Source organism: Ursus arctos, unplaced genomic scaffold, assembly GCF_023065955.2.
Source record: "Ursus arctos isolate Adak ecotype North America unplaced genomic scaffold, UrsArc2.0 scaffold_27, whole genome shotgun sequence".
Classification (NCBI taxonomy): Eukaryota; Metazoa; Chordata; class Mammalia; order Carnivora; family Ursidae; genus Ursus; species Ursus arctos.
In genome coordinates, this window is record NW_026622952.1 from 13370066 (window position 1) to 13387159 (window position 17094).

At 33.2% G+C, this 17094-nt stretch overlaps 1 protein-coding gene across 7 annotated transcripts in view; it reads left to right on the top strand.

Moving 5' to 3' along the window:
* The window catches only part of WRN (WRN RecQ like helicase), a 141515-nt gene that overhangs the window by 91253 nt on the left and 33168 nt on the right, over positions 1-17094 (top strand). For all 7 annotated transcript variants that reach the window (XM_026508385.4, XM_026508387.4, XM_057303390.1 and 4 more), the window contains 5 exons: positions 1001-1175; positions 5615-5796; positions 8698-8799; positions 9086-9196; positions 13586-13727. In XM_026508385.4, the coding sequence (XP_026364170.2) occupies positions 1001-1175; positions 5615-5796; positions 8698-8799; positions 9086-9196; positions 13586-13727 (712 nt within the window). The remainder of the gene's footprint in view (positions 1-1000; positions 1176-5614; positions 5797-8697; positions 8800-9085; positions 9197-13585; positions 13728-17094) is intronic.

Genomic DNA, 17094 nt, shown 5'->3' on the forward strand with positions numbered 1-17094 from the left:
AATGACTTTTGCCATAGTCCTTCTTAAAGGTTTTAGATACAGTAATTTTTTATTGTTTGCTTAGTATTTTGCAGTATGAATGTACATAATGATGAACATTTATTTTTCACTATTATAGTTCTTTTGTTAATATTTGTGTATATGTCTTTTGGCAGATGTGAAAGTATATTTGTAAAATAAATTCCTAAAGTTGAAATTGTATCAGAATATATGCATTAAAAAATAAAGTTTTTCCGAAATCTAAAATAATAAATTTTTTAATATTGCTTAAGTCAGCATAAATGTATTTATGTAAATGAATATATTGAGGAATTAAATAAATGTACTATGGAAACCATCCTTTGCATTTTTAATAAATAAGCACTGGTTTTTAAAACAGACTTTCAAACAGATGTTTTCTATAATAGTCTCAAGATTACTAGTAAGTACTTCTTTGAACTCTAAAAATGATCTTTAATATTACAAAAAGTTACTGCTTTTTTAGTAAACATACATAGAAACTCAATTTCTTGATCATGAGAAAGAATAAGACTATTCTCCTATGTAAATATTCACTTATCTTTCTAATGTAGATGAAGACAATTCTTCATCTAGTGCTTTGCATTTCTAAAAGTGTGGAAATTGCATTTCCAGTAGCTTGTTAAGTTTTTATCAAGGCTTTTGCTTAAATAAATAAACTTGTCTCTGGTTTTAACTTTAATTTGAACAAAAGATGAGTCCAAAGTGTTTGGGATTTAATGTAATTTATTTCCACATTTCACTTTCCACATTTTTATGTAGCTAAATATATTGTTTTCTATATGCTTTCTTTTTTTAATGTTTTACTAAAAGGAAAATTAACTAGAAATTTAAAAATTAAATTAAAATTAAATTATAATTTTAAAAAGAAAGGGGAAATTAAATAAGATAAAACTCAAACTGGTTTTGAAAACTCAAACTGAAGCCTATATATTTATATATTTGTTCTTCTGTTCTTTTGTTTTTGTTTGTTTGTTTTTAGTTCCACCTGGGAATTTGAAGGTCCAACTATCATCTATTGTCCTTCCAGGAAAATGACAGAACAAGTTACAGCTGAACTTCAGAAACTGAAGTTAGCCTGTGGAACATACCATGCAGGCTTGGGTGTTAAATCAAGGAGAGAAGTTCATCATAGTTTCATGAGAGATGAAATTCAGGTGTGAAGACCCATCATCGTTACTGTTTCCCCATGGAAACAGATACTTCTCTAATATTTATTTGCCATATCTTTATCGACTACTTTGTGTTGAGTATAAAGAAGTTTCTCCAATAAAAGGGAATTAATGTATAATATGGATGACAAATACACGAACAAGCTATTGCAGATGAGTATAAATAGCAGACTGCACATAGTGCTTAGGTACATAGAGGAAGGAACAGTAGCTGTTAAGATGGGTTCTGTTATGGTAATTGTCCTTCCAGGAAGAAGCAATTTGAGTGTAGAGTCTGAACAAGTAAGTGGAAGTTTGTCAAGTATGTGAGGCCAGTAGGTGATGAGGGAAAAGGGATTGGTTATGGAATTCAAGGAGAAGGGACTAGCATGTGCAAAGACACTGTGGTATGAGACTGCATACTGGGTTCAGGAAATTGGGAATAGTTTGGAATGGTTGGAGAGGAAGGGAGTGTGGAGTAGATTTGGTACAAGGTATGGGTGAAAAGGCAGTCAGGAATTGTTAGAGACTCACAAGAAAAAAGTTGAGTGGGTTGGTTGGTCAGGTTATAGAGGAGGGCCTTAAAACTTACAAAGAGGCAGGCTGGGATTGATGCGATGTACCTGTAGTTTTTCTAGACTACTTTATCCTTAGAATTTTTTATTTAAATTTTCATTTAATTTTTTAATTCATTTTGATCTAATAGGTAAAACAAATCAAAGTAGAATAATTCTTGTTGAAGATGACATGTGGGAGAAAGATCCAAGAGCCTTCCCTTCTCCCAAGACAGTCCCCGGGGGTGTCCTGTAATCCTCAGAGCTCTGCAGAATAGTGTTTAAAAACCATCATGACAGACTACTCTTTTTTTTTGAGCAGGATCCTAGTATTATAGAAACATTAGATTAGTAGCCCTAAGCAGGATTGATTTGAAGAAGAAAGACTGAAGAAAGAAAGGGTATCAAATGAAGTCACTGTGAAGTGCTCTAGCTGAGATTCCTGTTGGGATTGGAATCATGTTAATAATTCTAATCTGAAGTGATTGGAATCCTAGTTTAGTGGGCGTCATGCAGAATATTTAGGAAGACTTAAATTCAAGCCACATTGGAAGGTTTAAATCAACAGCTTCACGCTGTCAACATCCTATCTAAAGTCTGTTACTGTAAGCCTATGGACTAGCCCTCCTCTCAAGTTAAGAGATGAACTTAACTTCTGCTTTGCATTTTCCGCTCACTAGGTCTTCCATTTCCTTTCTGTCCAGCTCTGTAGTTGTTAACCACCCTCAAACCAACGTTGTTCAAACAACCTACCTCAAATATGGTTCATATGCACTGTCTATAAAGTTCACTATGCACTGTCATGCTGTAACACATACTTTCCTGAGAGCATCTATTCTTTTTCTCCCTCTTCTTTCCAAAGATAAGAACAGCTATCACAACGGCTTAGTTACCTAAATTCTTAAATGTTTATAGTTTTATTCTGTTATCTCAGGAGTTTGAAAATTATCAGATAAAATGTATTAGCTGTTGCTTACTGAATCTTAACAATTGATGTTTGAGCATTAATCAATGATTTCTTTCATCTTGATTTATTATTAATTACTCATTTAGGTAGAAACATCTACAGATAGGAAAGATTGCAAACTTTATCTGTTATGTTGTGATGGGTGACTTTGTTGGATGCATCTGGTTTTGCTACCCACATTCAGTGTCAGTGAAACATTAATGCTTTGAAATATGGCTTTAAAAACCTCACAGTGATCACGAATTATACCTCGTATCTAGGAAGGTATATGTATGTATGTGCCATTATATTTTCCCTTTCTGTGACAAGATGTCAAAAATTTTTGTCCATATTATGAAATTAATAAATTAATATTGATGCTGTCACCCTAGCGACATCAGGGATTCTGTTGTATCAAGAGTTTTTGCATTTGCATCAAGAGTTCTCAGATACCTTCTCAAGATGATGAAAATACATTTCCTTATCTATATAGAATAGTCTGGTGCTCTTGGAATTGATTACTTGCCATTGCATATTTATTGAGTGCCTACTGAATGCATACATGTACAGAATTCTAGATGTTCACTCTCCTGTCTTCTGAAGTTGATATATACCTCTGTGTGGACCTAAAAGTAGAGCTCACCTCCCCAGCTCACCTCCCTAGCTCTTAAAGTCTTAAATTGACTAATGCTTAGAGTCTTAGTATTTTCTATTTTATAATTTTAGAAAAATTTTTTTTCATATTATTCTTAACCAAATCTAACCATATTCAGATGTAGATTTGCATTTTTAGACTGTGACCATTCATTCTTACTTTTTGTGCTGATTTTTAGTTTCATGTTCTTTTGTATTTTATTTGCTTTTTTAAGGTCTTGAATCCTTTTCTTTCTGGGATGAGGCTGTGAATAAATTATTTCATAAAATACTTTATTTTCACCTGAGAGTTTATAATGATATTTTGAACATCATGTCTGTAGAATAGGGTGATGTCATCTAAAAACAGCATCATAAAGGGGCACTGGTTGGCTCAGTCAGGAGAGCATGCGACTCTTGATCTTGGGGTTGTGGATTCGAGCCCCATGTTGGGTGTAGAGATTACTTAAAAATAAAATCTTAAAAAAAAACCCAGCAGTATCATATGTTGAAAATTAGATCTTCAAAGTTCTCACCACACACAAACATGCACACACTCTTGCAAACGGTAACTATGGGAGGTAATGGATGTGGTAAGTAAGTTTATTGTGGTAATCATTTCACAGTGTATACGTACATCAAATTACCACATTATGCATCTTAAACTTGCACAGTATTATAGTCAATTATATCCCAATAAAACTGGAAGAAAATTGAATCAAATACATTTTTAAAAACCTTTAAATTATTATGTTGCTTATTCACCTTCAAATATAGCAAAATGGCCTAGTTTTATTTACTCAAAGCTTTTTCTTTTTTTTTTTTTTAAGATTTTATTTTTAAGTAATCTCTGTACCCAACTTCAGGCTTGAACTCACAACCACAAGATCAAGAGTCACATACTCTACTGACTGAGCCAGCCAGGCACCTCTCAAAGCTTTCTCTTAATAAATTTCTATTTCGATTTTTTTTTTTCCCTCTCACTTTTCTTATACTTATCTGTTCAGCCTTTTCTTTTTCTTTCTTTCTTCCTCTCCCCCCGCCTTCTGTCTGTCTGTCTTCTGTTCTTGGTCCATCTTAATACATTTTTTTAATAGCACTTTAATTTGTATTGGTCATGCACACACATAGTTTAAAGAACAAGCTAATTCTACAGTACTTACCATGAGAACATCAGCCCCTCCTGCCTTCCCCACTTCTGTTTCCTATTTTCATCTCTTTTAGTTTATTCTTTTAGTATTTACCACTAGATCTTGCAGTGATTTGCTTTTACTGTTACTACTTAGTTTTTATTAGATTTAGGCATTGTCTATTGACTTCCCACCATAAGGAGTGAAAGTTTAGCTCCCTTTCACACCCCTTACTGCCCTTCTGCTTGCTCCGTTTATGTATTTCTAACCTCCTTTCCTCCCAACATTAACATAATTTGGTTAGATCAATATACATATTCAAATATTGTCTATTTACATAATTATTTCTCTATAAGTGCTTTTTATCTCTAAGCTATGTAGTGTATTATTGCACATCTTTTATTGTTAATACTCTAAGTTTTTTGTTTAGTTTTTTATATGTTCTTATCACTATTCTTCCCTAAAATTTCCCCCAATCATGTAAATCTCATTTTAGTATGCACATAGATATGAGATATCCTTTTAAAGATACAGGGATAAATTCATGTTTCATTTTACCATCTTTAATGAGCAGCTGCCTTCCATCTTTGAATAATGCTAGAAAATGTTAAGATACTGGGCAATCAGGTTAAGGACTCTTGAAACTTCATAATAACACAAAGTCTCTTTAAGTAAGTATTTTAAGAGCCTACTTTGTGTCTTGTACTCATAGCTGTTCAGAGAGATCACTTTAGTTGCTACTTTTTATAGAGAGGAAATAGAAATCCTATTTTAGGGTTACCAATCCCTAATTTGTAAATTGGGCAGATAATCTTTTGATCTGTAAGTGATTGGTTGAAATTTTTTTTTTTTTAAAGATTTTTTTTTATTTATTTGACAGAGATAGAGACAGCCAGCGAGAGAGGGAACACAAGCAGGGGAAGTGGGAGAGGAAGAAGCAGGCTCATAGCAGAAGAGCCTGATGTGGGGCTCGATCCCAGATCGCCGGGATCACGCCCTGAGCCGAAGGCAGACGCTTAACCGCTGTGCCACCCAGGCGCCCCTGGTTGAAATTATATTAAACTCAGTTTCATGCCAGGGACTGTAGTTAATGAGCTAATTAATTACTCTTACCAAAAGGCAAAGGTGTAAGGTTTTGGTTCTCCTACGTATTTGTCAAATTATATTGTTATTTATTCTCAGTGTGTCGTAGCTACCATAGCTTTTGGAATGGGGATTAATAAAGCTGACATTCGCAAAGTCATTCATTATGGTGCTCCTAAGGAAATGGAATCATATTACCAGGAGATCGGGAGAGCTGGCCGTGATGGACTTCAGAGTTCTTGTCATGTACTCTGGGCTCCAGCAGACATTAACTTAAATAGGTAAAAACATTTATTGCTTTCACCCTCGCAGATTTCTTTCTTTCTATATAAACTTTGAAAGTATTTGAAGCAGCATGCAAAATTTCAAGTAATGTGTATAAGTGCATTTAAAACCAAAACAAAACAGAGGACATCTAAGAACCTTTGTGGTAAGTGTTATCACCCAGAGGAGATGACCTAATTTCAGCTATACCTCATTTAGTGTGAAGAATTAACTAAATCAGAACTATACTGGGAATGGAACATGGATCCTATGGGTGCTTTCCTAGTATTGTGCGTGGACAAACTGTTTTTTTTCTCCCAGGTCCTCTCAAGTTTTGATATGTCTTCAGCCATAGTTTTCTTCAGATAGCGTTTATTTCGTTATTGTTTCTTTCTTCCCCTGCTGCAATGGTGCTTATTCCAAGTGACTTTTACCAATCCCTATTTGACTTTCTTTACCATTTGTTTCCTTTGTTAGTTCTATGAAAACGTGCAAGCTCTTCTTGACTGTGTGTAATCATGTTGCACTGTACCCTTTCTCTGTACTGATTGACTGCCATGAAAAAAATTAAGTTCAGTGTTTAAATGTAGGAAGGTCATTCTACTTAAACATGAAGCAAGTCTTTTATTGGTACTTGAGTTCTATGAGATTTATATTGGAATATTTATATTTATATTGGAAAGGCAGTGTTTAGCAACTGATTCCCTCATCCATAAGGGGATAAAATCTCAGGAAAAAAACTTATATATGGTAACTGATGGGGCTGTTAAGATGATGTATTTTCAAAATGCACATCCATGTAGCTGAATAAATTGAGCTTGAATGGACATATTAACTCATTATTAAAATGATGAGAGTGGCTATCCAATACAGCTTTTATTTTTATTCATCATTCAGCAGTGTTTTGTTCTGAGTGCCCATTATGTTTTAAGCATTATGCTCTATGCTGGAGATAATGATAATGATAAATAAAAACAGATATGGTACCTGCTTTCGGAGAGCTTGGAGTATAATGGAAATGGCAGATCTTAACAGAATCACAAAACTGTAGATACATAGGATTCATTTTACTGTTCTCTACTTGTGTTTGACAATTTCAATAATCAAAAGAATTTTTAAAAGGGATCATGCAAATCTGTGTAAAATTACAGCTGTGTTAAGTACTATGAAGGAAAGTTGCATCGAGTAGTCAGTATATAATAGGATGTGTATTTACCAAGCTAAAAAGTTCAGATAAGTCTTCCTTCAAGAAGTAAGTTGAGATCTGAAAGGATGAGTTGAGATCTGAAAGAATAGGGATTAATTAGGTAAAAATGTTTGGTATAAATTTTAAGCTCTTCCTTTTTAGAACAGTGGTAGCTTTTGTTTCTTAACAGAGTCAATAAAACCATCGCCTTAAACAGAACAATTATTGTTTTTCTTTTGACTGTCGTCTATAGAAAGCTTTTTATAAACTAAAATAATTGGGATAGAGCGCAGCTCTATCTGATACTATTAAATTTGAGATTGTATCAAATGTATGTTGATTCCTACCAATTCTGATTTATTTATAAGTTTATACTAAAGGTGCCGAACACTTAACAGCCTGAGTTTTATACTGTGACTTTGCAAGTTCATCAATAGATGTAGTTGCTGTTTATCTGGCTCTCAAAAGATACTTTAAATGGTTATCTCATTAAGATTTCACAGGAAGAAATAGTGCTTAGTAATCAAGTAATGGTGCCAGAAAACCCATACTTGAATCTTTAGTATAGACAGGTTGTTCTTTGCATCCGTCCTAAGGGAAATAAACCTATAGGGTTAATCATGATAAAAAAGAATTCAGCGAGGATTTAGGACAGATCTGTGTCATCCTTGGGACAGATCTCTTCTATTGGAAAAAACAAAGTTCGAGAATAAATGGAGTTGCTGGTTCTCAGTGAAAAGATTAGAGTAATTCATAAAATTTTTAGAGTGTATCTTCTGCTAGATTGCTATGATTGAGAGAGGAAACTTGTCCAGTTATCAGTGTAAATATATAATTTTATATTTCTTATTGCAGAAGCTATACCACTGGCAGTGTCTCAATGTCTGCATTTGCTATTATTTTGAACAGTCAAACCCAGAAGTTACTGTAAACTTTTTTTAAAGGGAATAATTTGCAAGTTAATTTCAATTTAATAAATCTTCCAACTGGTCGTATCTGATTTTTATTTTTGGGTTGCTTTTAGAATTTTTCTCCTTTTTCAACTTATTTTTATTATGTGGAATATTGTACTTTATTTTAATAGTCCCCAAAGTAGAATAAATATTTATTAAATTTGTTTTTAAGAGACTTGTAATTTTAATTTTTCAGATTTGTTACTGATAATGAGAAGATTAGTTAAATGTAGGTCATCTGAACCAAATATAAGGGAGGCTATAGTACTTAGAGTGTAGGCGTTTGTTTTCTTTGTTCTTTCAGAGGAGAAGGAGGTGAGCTAAACAAACAAATAAAGCAAGAATTTGGGTTATGAGCCTCTTTCAGTATGTTTTTAGTTTCTCAGATAAAATAAAATAAACAATAACCTTTTATTGGGAAAATGTAAAAATTCATATATAGTGGAAAGATTGCCAAAAAGCTTGTAGCATATAAATCAAAATGAAAAACTTTAGGGTTTATAATAATTTTTTAAAGGCAGCTAAAAAATTGATGCTTGGACATAGGTATAGAATTCTTTCAAAAGTAGTTTTCATAAAAGTCAGAAAAATGCTTGTGTCTTGTGCGGGCATTGACCGGAAAGGGACACATAACTTTCTGGGATTATAGAAAAAAAATTTTTTTTATCTTGATAGAGGTATAGGGGCTTTAAGTTATGAAAAGTAAGCAGTAATAAATGTAAAAGTAACAAAATTGCTAATGCAATTTTATATATTCCTGTGATATTTATAATTGACAGGCACCTCCTTAGTGAGATTCCCAATGAAAAGTTTCGATTATACAAATTAAAGATGATGGCAAAGATGGAAGAATATCTTCATTCCAGAAGGTGTAGGCGAAAGTATGTATTATTTGTTTTATATTAATTAATAGCAGATTTATGAATGGTGCTCTTTTAAGAAAAAGTTTTGCAAAACAATTAGAAGTTTTTAGAAACAATTATTTTGTTGGTGTTACATATGTGCTGAATTTTTAAGGCAGCTTTCTTTGTGCCTCAGTAAACTGAAGCCAGATAATGAGATCCCAGGTGAATCAATTAGTGATGATTTCATCTCATTATTTTCAGCAATGATTTTAACATATATGGTTTTGTTCTTTTATTTAATTTTGAATTTTCTCTTGGGTAGACTCATCCTGTCTCATTTTGAAGACAAACAACTACGAAAGGCATTATGGGAACTGAAAAATGCTGTGGGTATTATGGGAACTGAAAAATGCTGTGATAATTGCAGGTCCAGGTAAAGATTTTTTCTTCTAGATGGAGATTCTAAAAGTCTTTGTTTCTCTTCCTTTTCAAATGATTTTTTTTTAAAGTAGGCTCCATTACCAACCTGTGGCTTGAACTCACGACCCTGGGATCAAGACCTGAGATCAAGAGTCAGATGTTCCACTGACTGAGCTACCCACTTGCCCCTCAAATAATTTTTAATTGAGTTTTTGTTGAATGATATGTATTACAGTTTTAAAAAAGATAATGAATTTATTTAAATAGAAGACAAAGCAAACAATATTGTTTTGCTTTACAGATAGATAAACCAATAAAATGGTGGACCTAAATCTAAATTTATCAATAATTATATTAAGTGTAAATGGTCCATAATCACCATTTAAGGGCAGACATTGTTAGAATTGGTTTAAAAATATGACCCAACTAACAGCGCCTGGCTGGCTCAGTTAGAGGAATATGCAACTCTTGATCTTGGGGTCATGAATTTCAGCCCATGTTGGGTGAAGAGATTATTTAAAAATAAATAAACTTTAAAAAATGACCCAACTATATGCTGTCCATAAGAAATCCACAAGTATAATTATATAGGTAGATTAAAAATAAAAGGATAACAACTGTATAACAATGAAAACACTAATCAAAAGAAAGCTGGAGTTATTTTAATATCAGACAGTGGAGACACTGGAGAAAGAATAATACCAGGGATAAGGAAAGACATTACATGATGATAAAAGGGTCAGTTTACCAATGAATCATAGTTCTCCAGACACACACATACACACACACACACACACACACACACACACAGATTGATTTTAAGGAATTGGCCAATGGCAGTTGTGGGGATTGGCAGAAGGAATTTTTTGTAGGGCAAGCTGGCAGGCTGGAAAGTCAGAATTTCTGTGTTAATAGTCTGTAGTCACAATACCTTGTTGTGCAGCAAATCTTAGTCTTCGCTCTTTAAGGCCTTTATTTGATTGGATGAGACTCAGGTAGTCTCTTTTACTTAAAGTCAACTGATTGGAAGTGTCAGTCCCATCTATAAAATATTTATAACAGCATCTAGATTAGTGTTTGACCAAACAGCTGGGCGCCATAGCCTAACCAAGTTGACACATCAAGTTAACCATCATGTCCAAGAACACATAATCCTAAATGTGTATAAACTTAACAAAAGAACTGACAGAATTAAAAGGAGAAATACAGAAATCCATAATTACAGTTGGTGATTTCAACATCTTCTCTCAGTAATTAATAGAACTAGTAGACAGAAAATCAGTAAGAAGATAGAAATGAACAGGACTGTCAACAAACTGGATCTAATTAACTTTTATAGGACACTCCACCCAACAACAGTGGAATAAACATTCTTCCCAGGTGCTGGTGGAATGTTCACAAATGTAGATTACGTTCTGGGTCATAAAACAAACCTTAATACACTTAGAAGAATTCTGTTCATATGGAGTGTGTTTTCTGACTCTAATGACATTAAACTAGAAACCAGTAACAGGTATTAGGAAAGTCTCCAAATGCTCGAAGATTAAATAGCACACTACTCAGTAACCCATGAGTCAAAGAGGAGGTCTCAAGGTCAACCAGAAAATATTTTGAACCGAATGAAATGAAAATATAAAATGTATGGGATGCAGCTAAAGCAATACTGAGAGGGAAATTTAGAGCATTAAATACTTACAATAGAAGAAAAGTTTCAAAGCTGTAATTAAACCTCCACCTTAGGAAGCAAATAAGAGCAAAGTAAACTAAAAGGAAGCAGAAGGAAGGAAATAATAAAGATAAGAGCATAAATGAAATAGAAAACAGAAAAACAAAAGAAAAAACCAAAGAACTCAAAAGCTCACTCTTTGAAAAAGCCAATAAAATTGATAGAAGCTTCTAACAAGAAAAAGAAAAGAAGAGACAGAGATTACCAATACCAGGAATGAAAGGAATTTCACTCCAGGCCCAACAGACATTAAAAGGATCATAAGGAAACACTGAATAACTCAGTGCACATATATTCAATAATTTAGAGGAAACAGACCCAATTTCTTGATAACCTCAAACTAACAAAATTCACCCACAATGAAGTAGATAACCCGGATAATTTTATGACTGTTAAAGAAATTAGATCTGTTAAAAACCTCTGGAAATAAAATTCCCCAGCCCAAATGGTTTAAATGGCAAATTTTACCAAATATTTAAAAGAAGAAGTAATACCAGTTTTATAGTATGATCCCATTTATATGATATTCTCTCAAAAGTAAGACTATTTATTATAGGGATGAAGAAAAGGTCAGTGGTTGCCAGAGGTTAGAGGGAGGTGGAGGGTATGATTACAAAGGGTATGAGCGCAAGGGACTGTTTACTGTGATGGAGTTGTTGTGTGTCCTGATTGTGATGGTGGCTGATTGTGGTGGTTAGAGGAATCTATGCATATGAATCAATAGATGTGCATAAATTCGTATAACTTTACATATGCACAGATATACAGTCAATTTAACTGGATATTAACTGAAAAAATAAAAACAAATGGTATAACTATAACTAGTTGAGTTAGCCATATATATCTAGGCGTGGTAGCTGTGTTACTAACAGACAAAAAAATAATGATTAGGGATAAAGATGATCTCTGTGGTGACAAAAATTTGCTTCACCAAGAGGATAGAATTATTCTATGCACCTTGAAAAAAAACCCCAAACCCTACAAATATATAAAGCACAAACTGACAGAACAGCTGGAAGAAATCAACAAATCCACCATTAAAGTGGAAGAGTTTGATATAATTTTTTGGGTATTGGTAGGTTAATCTATCCAAAACTGAGTAAGCTGTAGAAAATTTGGTCAACATAGTAACAAGTTTGATTTATCACACACTTGCTATTTAGAACCCTGTACTAAGCATTTAGAACAATGTGTCTCAAGCATTTTCACTTCATGATCCACAAAGCTAATAATACCTATATAACACATTAGGCCATATACTACTCCAGCCCGGGTTCTGTCCAGAACTGTGATCAGCTATTACAACACCCCTACAATCCATTTGCAGCACACTGGCTGGGAAGCACTAAATTAGAGACTAAACTTCTCAAACATACATGGACATTGATTAAAAATTTGACTAATTTGACTCTGTGTTAGAGCAGGGATTGGCAAACTATGGCTTGTAGACCAAATCCACTTTGCTGCTGGTTTTTGTGGATGAAGTTTTCTTGGAACACAGCATACCCTTTTGTTTATATATTGTCTGTGGCTGTTTTTGCAGAGTTGAATGCCCAGTAGCTGTGACACAGAGACAGTATGGCCCACAAAACCTAAACTGTTTACTATCTGGCCCTTTATAAAAAAGTTTTCTGGCCCTTATACTAGACTGTAGTGTTGTCTCAAAAGTTTTCAATGTATGGGTATTAAACATACCACTTTTTCTGATCAGAATGCAATTGAATTACAATGAAATAAGATAAAGAAAATTCTCATTCATTAAATTAAAAACATTGATTCATTAAATTAAAACATTTTTAGAACTTTAGTGATGATTACAACATTATACATTAAAACTTGGAAGATAGAGCAGAGGTGGTATTTTGTGAGAATCTGATAGCTTTAAATATTCATACTAGAAAAGAAAATTAATGAGCAAAGTATCCTACTAAAGAAGTTAGAATGATAAACCTAAATGTAGTCTTTCCCCCTCAAACGTATTATTTTATCTGGAATGTTGTCTATATTCTTATTGTTACTTCAAAGCTATTGTTACAAAGAAAGCAATTGAATTAGGTAGTTGAACTGTATTAGCTGATTTTCTCTAAGGAGTCCTTTTGTTCTCAACCAGCTTTAAAGAATTCTCATTTGTATTAATGATAATTCCAAATCTACCTGAAGGATGGCTTAGGAATGTAACTTCCAAGTGGACTTGAATGAGGTGCAGTTTATCTTTGTGTCATATTTTACAGTCATCAGAGTTTAAGCTAAGTATTTATTGCTTAGGAGATTTGGTTTTTAAGTTATTAACTTTTTTTTCTTACAACAGTCTTTTTCTCCCATCACAACCTGACCCAAAAGTCCAGTATTTATATAATCAGTTGAGTGGAGCTTTTCGAGTTATACTTCTTCATTGTGCTTGCTTGAACCTCCCTACTCTTCTGTTTATGGTCCTAGGTACCTCCCGTGAAATTAGGGTTAAGAACCATCAACATAACATACAAAGATATATCATGGCATATATTTCATGTTTTACATACTTCACATGGTCTTGGCTGTAATGAGCTTTATTTGTTAGCTTATGAAGCAGTTGGATTATTTGAGATTTTTTTTTAACTTGGCTAATTATTACACCGAATCTTTTTATTTCTAAAGGTACATGTCTTAGCTAAGCTTTCTATCATTATTATTACTTAGATTGGATCATTGCTCTTCCATTGATGACTTAGATGATACATCACAGGATTTTGGTCCACAAGCATTCCAGCTACTATCTGCTGTGAAAATCTTAGGAGAAAAGTTTGGAATTGGGCTTCCGATTTTATTTCTCCAAGGATCTGTAAGTATACCTTTGAATCACCTTCATAGTTCTTCTTGCACTCCTGTTAACCTTTTCTTCAGAAGTTTGTTGTCTTAGGATTGCAGCTTTGGCTTTAGATGAGCTATTGGAAAGTCAGAGAGCCGTATTAAGTTCCAATTAAGCACTGCATTCATTACTTTTGACAAAACCTGCGTGTTATCACATGTACTGCTTTTTTCCTATTTCAAGTTGATGTTCAGCTTTACTATTTAAAATATACTTAAAAGTAGAGATTAATATTCTCACTTTGTAGAATTAAAAAAATAATTTAGGTAAGCATTTATTTGTTAAATACTCGAATGCTTCATGTAAATATTTTTCTGAGTTTTTGTCTTGTTTAGAAAGAATGTTAAGTTAGTTGTGAAATAGTTTTAATGAAATATTGAAAACATGTTAACTTTTCAGGTAGTAATGTTTTTAGATTCTGAATGGAGTTTAAAATTTTGTGTGTTTTTATTTTTTTTTTCCCACAGCCCCACTATAATTTTGTTTTTAAATCACCAGTTTGATTAGAAATTTAATAGTGTTGCCACTATTAATTAATTAGTTAAGTAGTGGTCCAAGTTAAGGAACTTGGTTTTAGCTGCAATGAGTGCTACTATTTTTTTTTTTGCTTTTGCTAGTATTTTTTTTATTAAAGAATTAAGTTGCAAGAGATAAAGTTTAATTGAGATCTATGAAAGTTTCTTCTGTCTCTGTCATCTTCAAAACCTGTGTTATCCCAGTTGAATGTGTAATTTATAGAAATTATCCTTGTTTTAATTTGGTATAAGCCTGCAGTATCCAGTATCAACAAATAAGTGTAAGTGGGCTCCTACACAAACTTGAACTGGCCACAAGAGGGATCGGATTTCACCTATTATTTGAAAACCAAGTCAGACCGCCTATACTGACAGTCTCTTCTGGGAGAGAATCAAATTAAGAAGTTTATTCTTTGTGAAATTTTATACTACCCTTGCTAGATAAAGGTGTAAAACTTTTCAAAAAGTACCACTTAACAAAAATTTGTAGACATTAACTACAAGAAAAATAAGGTAATTTTTTTCCCCTTCCATTTCAGTGATCTTGGTATCTTTTGGGATATTGTTTTAAAGATTATAATTGTGATTCCTTTAGGAATTTAGTAAATCGTCCACCTTAACTAATTTAGGGGAAATTGATAGATTGTAGATAATTTTGATCTGTAAGATGATAAATATATTAGACTGAAAACTCTTAGCGTTTTAAAGAGATAATATTTGTACATATATATAACAAATATAATTTAAACAGTGTGTGATTCTCCTTTCATACACAAGATTTTTCTAAATAGTATAAACAGTTATGCGGCCCATCCAGGTATTTGTGAATAGAGTAAAATTTTCTTTTTAAATTAGCACAGGTTTAGATAGAAATTAGATAGAAATTAAATAGTGGAAATGTTGCCTAAGAAACTTTGTTTTAGCTGTCTAAATAGCTGACCATATAAATATTGTTAAATACCCTGTATGAATAAGTGGTAAGGTATGCAATTATCGTTTTATAGATTAGGAAACAGAAACACAGTATTTAATTTGCATAACGAGGACATTAAGTGAAACCTCATTCCTGATCATATTATCAAAGTGCTAAACCTTGTCGTGGCTCCAGAATTAGGTAATACTTTTGATAAAAGATGCTTTGACTGTAGGCAGCCACTAGAAAACTATTGGTGGTTTTAATCACCCTTTATAATTTTCAAAGTAACAGGAGACGGTTATCCATTTAATTTTCTGGATAAGTTATTCTGTCTGATTGAAATATATTCCTAGAGATAATTTTTTTTTAATCTTTTGATTTTATTTTGCACTTAGAATAAAAACACTGGAACTGACTTTATTAAGCCCTAAAGTAGCAGCTCTGAGCTTCTTTGGCTTGTAGGAATTGGGAAAGAGGCAAAAGAAAAAATGTTAAAATGTAAACAAACTATGGGCTTGTTTCACACTTTAAGAACATAGAGATTGAAGACTTGAGAGTTAGAGCTTATACCTGTTTTTTTCCACTTGTTATTAAACATCTTTTTGTGGGTGTGTAAAGCACTGTGTTTTGGGGGCATCCAAAGCCTGAATTAGATGAAACTCATCCTCTAGTATGGAAGGTGTTACTTGGGAAAATTATGAACAGATACAAGTTCTGGAGAGAGCGCTTGTTAATAGCCGGGAAATTAGAGAAGTCTCTGTGATTCTGTCAGTACCACTGGAGCTTTCTTTTCTGTGGGAGATATAGTAGATTTTGGCACTCAGAGATGGAATGAGGGAAGAAAGGTGAAAGGGACTGTGGCATTCCTAGCTGAAAGCATTACCACACAAAACAATTGTCATTTTTAAAGAAGTTACTTCAGACAAGTGGCAGGTTTGTTTGTTTTCTCTATCAGAGGTTCAGAGATTTTGCTTTTATCAGAAAGTGATACTTTGGGTTGTGGGTTCTAGCCAGTCTGCTCTCTTTATTCTGATACTTAGCCATCAGTTAGTCGGCTTCCATATTCCTTGATATGCCAGTTTGGTGCATTTTATTTTCCCAACCTGATTTTTATTTTTTAAATTTTTTAAATTTTTTAAATTTTATTTTTTTCCAAGATACACATGTACCTTTTTTTTTTTTTTGGCTATTAACATTATTTATTTATTTATTTTTAATAATAATAATTTTTTATTAGATTATGTTAGTCACCATACAGTACATCCCTAGTTTTTGATGTAAAGTTCCATTATTCATTACTTGCGTATAACACCCAGTGCACCATGCAATACGTGCCCTCCTTAATACCCATCACCAGCCTATCCCATTCCCCACCACACCGAAGCCCTCAGTTTGTTTCCCAGAGTCCATACCTGATTTTTTAAAAGAAAAGAATGAGATAATTTCCCTTTTTGAGTGTGTCCCATAGAAGTATAGACTCCTAGAGCAAAAAGACTATTTATCTCTATCACTTTATTTTACAGTGGTTGATACTGAATCCCTGAAAGTTAGAGGACCTCCCTAGGACATATTACTTTGTGCCAGAATCAGGATGAGCAAGCAGCTTTCCTGACTACTGGTCTAGTGCCCTTTCTATTCACTATGCTGTTCACATGCAGTTTTACATTTTTATTTTTAGATTGAATGATCTGGAGATACTTGAATGAATGCGATTGGTGAGGGATGTATCTGTAGAATGTGCCTGCCTTAAAATCAATGCCCAAATCCCTATATTCTCTATAGCAGCTTTCTGGGCATGATGATTGCCATGGAAATAAGACTGTAAATTTATTCACACAGTATAGAGTATTTGCAATTATTGATCATGAGGGGAAGGACAGTTACTCCCTGGTGATTAGAAAAAAATCTC